Source organism: Seriola aureovittata, chromosome 5 (assembly GCF_021018895.1).
Source record: "Seriola aureovittata isolate HTS-2021-v1 ecotype China chromosome 5, ASM2101889v1, whole genome shotgun sequence".
Classification (NCBI taxonomy): Eukaryota; Metazoa; Chordata; class Actinopteri; order Carangiformes; family Carangidae; genus Seriola; species Seriola aureovittata.
In genome coordinates, this window is record NC_079368.1 from 11,012,657 (window position 1) to 11,021,485 (window position 8,829).

General features: G+C 39.8%; 1 protein-coding gene across 1 annotated transcript; it reads right to left on the bottom strand.

Moving 5' to 3' along the window:
• Nucleotides 1-734: 734 nt before the first annotated feature.
• slc25a37 (solute carrier family 25 member 37) lies at nucleotides 735-8,517 on the bottom strand. The gene is made up of 4 exons (XM_056375463.1): nucleotides 8,252-8,517; nucleotides 3,049-3,277; nucleotides 2,691-2,747; nucleotides 735-1,535 (listed from the first exon to the last, which is right to left on the bottom strand). Exons 1-4 carry the CDS (start codon nucleotides 8,444-8,446, stop codon nucleotides 1,006-1,008), a joined length of 1,011 nt encoding a protein of 336 aa, XP_056231438.1. The 5' UTR covers nucleotides 8,447-8,517; the 3' UTR covers nucleotides 735-1,005.
• Nucleotides 8,518-8,829: the final 312 nt, after the last annotated feature.

The following is an 8,829-nucleotide window of genomic DNA, read 5'->3' on the forward strand; positions in this document are numbered from 1 at the left end:
GTTATTGTGCGTGATTCAGGAGTGTTGTAGTACTGCGCTTCAACAAGGCAAACAACTAGACCGCTACGGCCAACACACCATGATGCTGAGAGACAGTGTCTCTCAGGGGGGAAAACATGGTATTTTGCACTTAATGCAAAAACAGTAACTAAATAACAAGAGACTTTCTGCAGACTTGCTTCTGACCATTTGGTGTGGAGATAAAATTTGAAAAAAACAAAAAAAACAAAGCACCATCCAGTTTAGCATGTTCTGATTTCACAAATGTGACCGACTACGACAAAGAGCTACAATACAATTTTATCTTATAACAATTGTATGCTTTTTTCGATACAACTTGGACCAAACAAAAATGGAAAAAAGGTGAAGCAGTGCTTAATATTTATGAGGCACTTGGAAAGTGCAGCTGTCCTGTTTGCCGTGGAGTGGAAATAAGGAATGTGTTGTAATGGTTCTTTATAAATACACCACGACATAAAACAAACAAACACCATTGTGTTTCTTCCCCATCCATAAAATACAGGCCTCAGAAAGCTAACAAAATAAATAAAAAGTTCAGATATTAAGAACTATAAACATTATTCATGAAAACTTAATTACGTGTTCACCACATGTAGAAAAGAGATTTTGGAGATATGTGGTTAATGGTGATGTTTGTGGAGTGAAAGAGGAAGAAGATGACATTCTTTTATATATATATATATATATATAATATATATATATATATATATATATATATATATATATATATATATATATATATATATATATGTCCTTCCAAGAATACCCTGGTTGTGCAACATGATCCTAACTCAAAAACACAGACTTCAGTAAATGAGCGATAGGAAGAGCCATTCATTGCCACACCTCTACCTCACTGACTTCCATGTGAGTCAATAACTGATATATTTCCTCAACAGTGGAAAAGCAAGTTGAGCTCACACACCTTTAGGTTGGAGCTTTTTTTCATCAGTCTAAGTGTGGGTTGCTCCAACACATTTTCCTTTACAGCGGTCCAGGTCCTGCCTCTTGTTCCAGCTGCTGCTTTGTCAGGAAGTACTTAAAGAACTCGTACACTGACCAGGCAATTGCGGTCGAGGGCATTTGGTATATAATCCTTGCTTGGACCCCTTTGAAGAAGGCTGCTATACCACCAAGCCGGTATACAGTCCTGAAGGCATTAGCCATTCCTGTTAAGTGGCCGCTGATGTTCATGGAGTTGAGCGCTACATTCTCTTGTGTGTTGAGCAGCGTTTTACAGACGTCAAGTGGAGTTGTTATTGCTGCGGAAACGGCTCCCGCTACTGCTCCCGACACTATGTGGCTCCCGGGGTGGTAATGTCTGTGGGGGTTTAAATGCTCCTGCATCAGCTCGTAGGTGATGAAGTGAACAGCCTGGAAGGGGATGTTCATGGTCAGCTGCGTGCTGTAGCTGCGGTAGAACGCTCCAACGCCCTCAGTACGTGTTACTGTTCGAACACAGTCCAAAAGTCCTCGATATGGAGAGTTGTACATTTGCATCCTTTGCTTTACCACTGAGTGATGGAGGGAAACAGAGATCCATGTTAGCATGTTTTATTACATGCATTACATATGTTATCAATGCTAGTTATCATCAGTGTTTCCTCTACATTCATTTAGCCTAAATCATAGCCGCCACGCCGTCAAATTTCTTTTCTTTTTTTTTTATTGTCGCAAATGCACCACCGCCACATCTCTGCACCTTCACAGCACAGCCTGTGTGATGATGAGCGCATCAGCGGGGAGAGGGGAGGGAGGGAGTGGGGTGGTTGGGGGATCCTATTGGAGTTAATTACTCGCGAGAGCGCGGCCTTGAAAGTGACATCACGTCAGAGTCAGAGTCAGAGTCAGAGAAGTGTAGTCGTGAGGAATAAGGCAGCGAATTAGCGGAGAAAAGGTAAACTTATTAGCCAACTCAGTGACGCTAACTTGGGTAAACTAATTGATAGCATTAAGCTAATATCTACACGTCATTATGTATTAACTGCTGACTGCATTTTCAGATGAGCTTGTTCAGATACTTCTCTAAGAAGAGAAAGACAACAGATGAAGAAGACGCTAGTCAGGTAGCATCATAAGCCTTTTACTGACTCGTAAATGATGATGGTTAGGTAAAAAATAGTATTTTAATGTTCACACTTGTAATCAGATGTGATGTGAGTGTAAACTATATAACGCTGTTAGCGTTACGTTACTCACACTTTTAATGTAATCTTATTAGACAATTAACATTAGACAGGGAGGAGTTGTTAAACAAAGTGGAGGAGAGCAGAGCACAGCAGTGGGAGAGCTGGGTGAAGGTGCAGGAGAGAGATGAGCCTGGGTGCAAACTTTGCCACTGACCCTGACCCCCCCCCTAACCAAAAGACACCTGAAACAAGAAGAGATGAAAATGCACAACTTCATTATTAATATTAATATTATTATTAATAATAATAATAATAATAATAATAATAATAATAATACTGTGCTGACCAGTACAATCCAAGAAGATTTTTCATATCTGCTGTGTTAAAAAGGACAGAGTTGGCAACCAGCCCCAAGCCCTCTGTGGGAGGTAACCAGTGCAGCGTTTCAGTCACAGGTGCACAGATTCACACCCATAACCTTCTTGCTGAGAGGCGACAGTGCTAACCACTGCACCACCTTTGTAGAAGTATTTTTCTTACCTTCTGCTGGGTTCATGACTGCATCATGGAGAACAGTGGCCACACTGCCTGCCATGCCTGTTAAAATATAAACAGCTCTTGTCAAGTCTAAACCAGTGACTACATTTACAAGAATCTTAACCACTTTTTTCTTGGCGTTAACATGGTAAAAAAACAACAACACAGGTTTGTACCCATACATCCCAGATAGCATGTTTCAATTTTTCAGTTTGGGATAAGGCTTTGTCGTTGTCACTGCAAACAGGATATGGCATTAACTTGATTTATCCAAACTACACTCCTCCAGGCCATGTTACTTAGCCTAGTGTAAAACAGTATGAAAATCAAGTGATTTGTGTTGAGTCGTGGGAACTCATACCATTGGCTAAATGGCTGTTGCCTCCACTCTGAATGACGTCACTTAGTGAGCGTTTGACCCGCTCATAGCAGGCGAAGTAGAGTGCATGCGCAGGTCCCGCTCCCATCATGGTGATGTTGAGGCCCCTCAGTGGTCTGAAGATCCCCTCTGTCTGGATGATCCTTTTCAGAGCCTCATACACACTCCTGTACTGTGCATTTGGGTCTGGCTGCAGGCTCTGCATCCGTGTCTGGACAAACAAAGACATATATTTAAACCAGTGCATCTGATTTGCTCCAGTTAGATTTGATAACAGTTACAGCACCCTAAGTGCTAAAGTTGGGGCTCTGCATGAATGTGACTGTGAGTGGCTTTAAAGTGGGCACCTGGTATAATCATGATTTCTTGGTTCATTGTTCCTTTTAAAGCCGTCACATTGTTCGGACAGTAAGTGCTCTTGGCAGCAGTGAGATCCCGTCTGAGTGATGTGTGTCTTCTGAGGCTGGTGTGGGAGGCAGTGGCAGCTCTTTGTTTTACTCCACCATGCCAAGTTATCTGGCCAGCACAAAGCATGTTTTTATTTGTGAGGAGATCTGCGGCTGACTCAGGAGATAGGCCAAGTCTATCTTCCTCACCATGTTCCCCTGTGTTTCCTTCCTTTGGTTTGACAATTAAGTATCAATTACATTTCCGTTTGATACAGATTCAGGAACCTGGGGCACACAAAAGCTGGTAGCATAGTTTACATTTTAGGTTTTTGTGGCTGAATTCAGCACTACAAATTGCACTGTTCTGTTGAAGACAGAGGCATTAATAATAATCTTATATTCAAGCATATCACTGAGGTTCTCAACAGATGAAACTGATTAAAAATGAAAGTGACAGTTTGCTCTACAGCTAATCTGAACCTTAAATTATGCTGGGGACAAAGTAACCAGGAGACAGTTCCAACTCTGTCATTAGACTGTGCTCTTTTTCAGTGAGTAGTCAATGTCTGATGATAAAAGAAATCTCAAGCACTTAAAACCATAACACAGGTACTTCTTCAGTAACCAAAAGCCAGAGACTATACTCAAGAGTTTAACCATACAAAATAAAAGAAACTTATGAGAATGAACAGATAGTTAGGCTATAGTAAAGTAAGGAAAGTAGAAATTGGTTAATGTTTAGGAAAGATTATGGTTATAGTTTAAAAAACCCAACATTATTTGTTGATCTATGATGGGACTTTAAAGCAGGAAGTGATGGCCGAACAAATGACCTCTGCGCATGGCACATTGCTTCTTGCATTCAGAGAGCGCTGATAAGTTCATCTTTCAACTGTAAAATGACCATTGGCTCACGTCATTATGTTTTTTTTTTATTTTTTTATTTGGCATCCTATCAGCTTTAAAATATGGATGTGAAAGCTTTGTTTTAGCTGTGGACCGAACAAAAGAGTATAAGCAACTGTTAAGACGGGAGTTGAAAATGAAGTCCAGTGCATTCAGCACTAACTATAGGACAAGAATGTAGATTAGATTATCATTGTTTTTCAAATGATGATTTAAAAACAAATTTGTCATCCAGTTTTTACAGTTTTATTTGTCTTAAAAAGTCACTTTCACATTCAGTTTTAAACATTTTTACATTATTTATAATGTGGGAGAGGTAGTAATAGTATAGTAAAGCCTGGGGGAAGCAAGTTAAACATGCACTGTATAGAATTACATTATATACATATGCTATTAACATCACTATTACAATCTTCTGACTGAAAAGAGAACACTCTCACCTATTACATTACCCTGTGTCCTATCTTTCTAATTCAGCTTTGAAGGTTGTGGTTCTATGGCCGTTTACTAATCAACACAACAGAGGAGCACTTGCATACACACACCCTTCAGTGTGCACAATACCGATAAGGTCCCCCTCCTACCATTAGCACAGGCTACTCCCTGAGTCCAAGCTGTGTCTTGTTCTTTACTGGGAGGCCTAAATATGCAGCAAGTGGACTGTTACCACTACCCAATGAACTCTGAAATGCAAAGTAAATACACCAACTCTTAATAAAAACAGACACACTTCACTACTTCTTCACACACGGACTCCTAATTTATAATGCATTCAGAAAGAGTTCAGACTCCTTCACTTTTTTTACATTTTATGTTGCAGCCTTATGCTGAAATAAAATAATAATAAAACCCGATAATGACAAAGTGAAAACAGAATGTTAGAAAAATTATTAAAGATGAAAAACTGAAATATCACATTGACTTACATATTCAGACCCTTTGCTATGACCCTTGAAATTTAGCTCAGGTGCCTCCCATTTCTCTAGATCATCTTTTAGATGCTACACCTTGATTGGAGTCCACCTGTGGTAAATTCAATTAATTGGACATGATTTGGAAAGGGACACACCTGTCTATATTAGGTCTCACAGGTGACAATGCACATCAGAGCAAAACCAGCCCATAAGGTCAAAGGAACTGCCCGCAGAGCTCAGAGACAGGATTGTTCGAGGCACAGATCTGTTGAAAGCTACAAAAAGAAATTTAACTGCATTGAAGGTTCCCAAGAGCACAGTGGCCTCCATTATTCTTAAATGGAAGAAGCCTGGAACAACCAGGTCTTTTCCTAGAGCTGGCTGCCCAGCCAAACTGAGTAGTGGAGGGCAGAAGGGCCTTAGTAAGAAAAGTGACCAAGAACCTGATGGTCACGCAGCTCCAGAGTTCCTGTGTGGAAATGGGAGATCTCAAAGATGATCCAGAGAAATGGGAGACACCTGAGCTAACTTTGAAAGTGTCATGGCAAAGAGTCTATTGTGGCAAAGAATAGATTGATGAGTGGAAAAAAAATGTTTTTTTATTTTTTTATTTTAGCAAAGACTGCATAACAAAATGTGACAAAGTGAAAGGGTCTAAAAACTTTGAATGCAGTGTAGGATCTACCTTACATGCCTGATTTCCTGTCCTGTACATTGCAATTGGTATATAAATGTGGAAAAATAGGAACCCTGATAAAGTCTTTCATCAGTTTAGTTTGACTGAAATTTCAAAACAGTCTGAGTTTCAACTCCAACACACGCACTGATCAAACTAAATGGGCACCACAAACAACAGCTGAAGGGTGCTTGTGAAAACTTAGAAACTTCAAGAGGAAATGGCAACAGTGGTTTGTGTAATAAAGGCCCAGTGGGTTCATTGGAAAGATGTCAAGACTATGACACTGACGCGAAGAGGATATAATGACTTCTTTTTTTCTTGCAGTACGTCTGCAGTTGTCTGTGCCACCTCAAGATTATTGTTAGGATAGAGCAGCACGCCGAATTATCAAAACAACACTACATTGTTAGAAAACAATAGCTGAGCAGAAGAAAGAGGATTGCAGGGGTAAGGGTCACAATCAACCCAACAGTTTGCGATTTGCTTCGCAGACACAAGCCAATTTTTAACAAGCTTGAAAAAAACATTTTCATTTAGTTACTTAACTTCAAGCTTTGACTTCATGATGGCATTCATTAGTGAACAAATTGGGGGTATACAAAGTTCTGGAGTCAGGAAGGGTTCCTCTGTTCTTGCCAATTATTAAAGATGGTCCAACAATTTAAAATTTTAAATCATGATCTGTGCACCTCTGTGAAAAACACTCTATTTTACTTAAAACATGCATATGGGCAGTGACATGTGTTTGCAACTTGATATGCAGCTCTTATGTCAGAACTGGCTTTTTGCTCAAATTTGCTCTTCTTTGTTACTAATGTGAGTGTAACTGACTTGAAAAGATTTTAGTATGTTCATTGTTCTCCTACTTGCAAAATATTAAGCAACTGCAAAACATTAGAAGAAAGAAGAAAAGGTTCCTCAATGATGAATCTAAATCACTTTTTGTTTGTGCTGCATATTAGTGCTATAGTTAACATTGTTTTCGATTGTAGATTGTTCTGCAGATTATTTTCTTGTACATCAACTAATCCCTGTATCAAAAAATAATTTAAAAAAGCTCATAGCGAATTCCGAGAGCCAAAGGTGATGTCTTCAAATGTTTTGCTCAGTTGAATGTTGACTGTCTGACTAACTGTCCAAAACCCAAAGATATTAAGTTTAATCTTTTTTAATGAGAAACTACTGCAGATTAATTTTCTTTTAATTAACTAGCCCCATCACTTATACTATACATTTTCTATGTTTGATTTTTTTTTTTTGTACAAAACAATAATTACATCCTTTTTATGAGCACTACCCCATTGGTTTATTGTCCATTCTGCACATTAATTTATCTTTACATGTATTTACTGTATATGCATTTGCAGTGTCTGGTTAGATGCTGAACTGCAATTTGTTCGGCTGGTATATACTGGTGAGCAAAGACAAAGTTAAAACTAATCTAATAAATATAACATGATCAGGAGTAATTTAAATTTATAGTTGATTTATAAGTGCGATCCTGTGAATTTAAAGTAATGGGTCTCTACTGAACGGGGACACAGTTGACATTTGTTAACAAGTGAGTGCATGAATGAGTGGTCTCAAAAGTACTTTATAACTGTACTACCGTTTAGTGACACTGTAAAAAGTTAATGTTTACACGTTAAGAGTGGCGGTTTGGTTGTGGTAATATGACTAGTTTTAAGTTTCAAGGCATTTTGACAAATTACAGCGAAGCACTTGACCTTCACATACCCTAAGTCAGTAATAGGACAAGTCTGAATAACTCATTTCGTTTCACTGTATGACAAAAAACCTGTGACTGAGAAAAGACTCTGTGAGAGTATGGAAACTTGTTTTTACACAGCAACATGAGCTCATGATTAAAATGTCGATAGCTTTGTTCTAGCCTTGTTAAGTAATGTGTACCTCATTTAGGTTACAGTGAGCATTAGGCAAGCCTGCTATGTTAGCAAAGTTAATAGTTATATCGAGAAAATACGAAAAATAGTAAAACTGTTACTACGACCTCGGTTTAGCAAGCACGTGGCGTTTTAACTCCGTTTAATTTATGCAAACCGGCTTTATCAGTTCGTTAAGTTAAGTCTACTGGCAACAAGCAGGTTGTCGTGTTTAAATTAGCTAACACTGAGGCTAACTATGGATGGGCAGCTTGAACATTTTAAAGCTAACCCTCGTTAGCAGGCGATAGCAGACTGTCTGCACAGTTAGCAGCGCTGTGTAGCTCGTTCGTGAATGAGCTGTGGTGGTAAAACAAGTGAGATTTACTGCTGAGCCGCGGCCGTGTGCGTTACCTTGACAGAGTCCACGGGGTACATCACCGTGTGCTCCAGTATGCCAGCCACGGCTCCCGCTGTCATGTGGGTCGCCACTGAGACATGAGGTGGCAAGCTCTCGTAGTCACCGTCACTGTTAAAAGGCTCATCGTCTTTGCTTTTGATTTGAGACATCTCCAGTGTTGCCACCACACTGTCAGAGGTCAACTCCATGCGTGGTGGGCTCCCAGAGTGGGTCTTCTGTGCAAGATAACACTCAGAGAAGTGTTGGCGGCGTGGACAACCACAACATCTCTACTACTTAGTGGAGTTGCAGCGCCCGTGACGTTGACAGCTGGGGGCATGTCCCAGGCAAATACAGGCCAATCATGTTTTAGTTATTCAACAATAGGGCGGGCTCTTTGTTTGGGGCGGCCAATGAAAAGTTTCTGTGGTAGATTCCTCTGACACTTCACAGCTCTGCTGTTATGTCAGTCTCAGTGCATCCCTGTCGGTCACTGTTTTCTCCCTCAAAGTTTTTGAATGGTTTTGACAGAAATGTAATCGCACAGTCCTGCTTGAATAGAGAAGTAGGTTTGGTCTCCTTATCAGTCAAC

Coding starts and splice junctions, on each gene's coding strand:
- slc25a37 (XM_056375463.1), bottom strand. CDS start 8,446: ATGGAGTTGACCTCTGACAGTGTGGTGGCAACACTGGAGATGTCTCAA. Junction 3,278..8,251: donor ACCCCGTGGACTCTGTCAAG/GTAACGCACACG, acceptor TTGTTTGTCCAG/ACACGGATGCAGAGCCTGCA. Junction 1,536..2,690: donor AGTCATGAACCCAGCAGAAG/GTAAGAAAAATA, acceptor TCCATCACTCAG/TGGTAAAGCAAAGGATGCAA.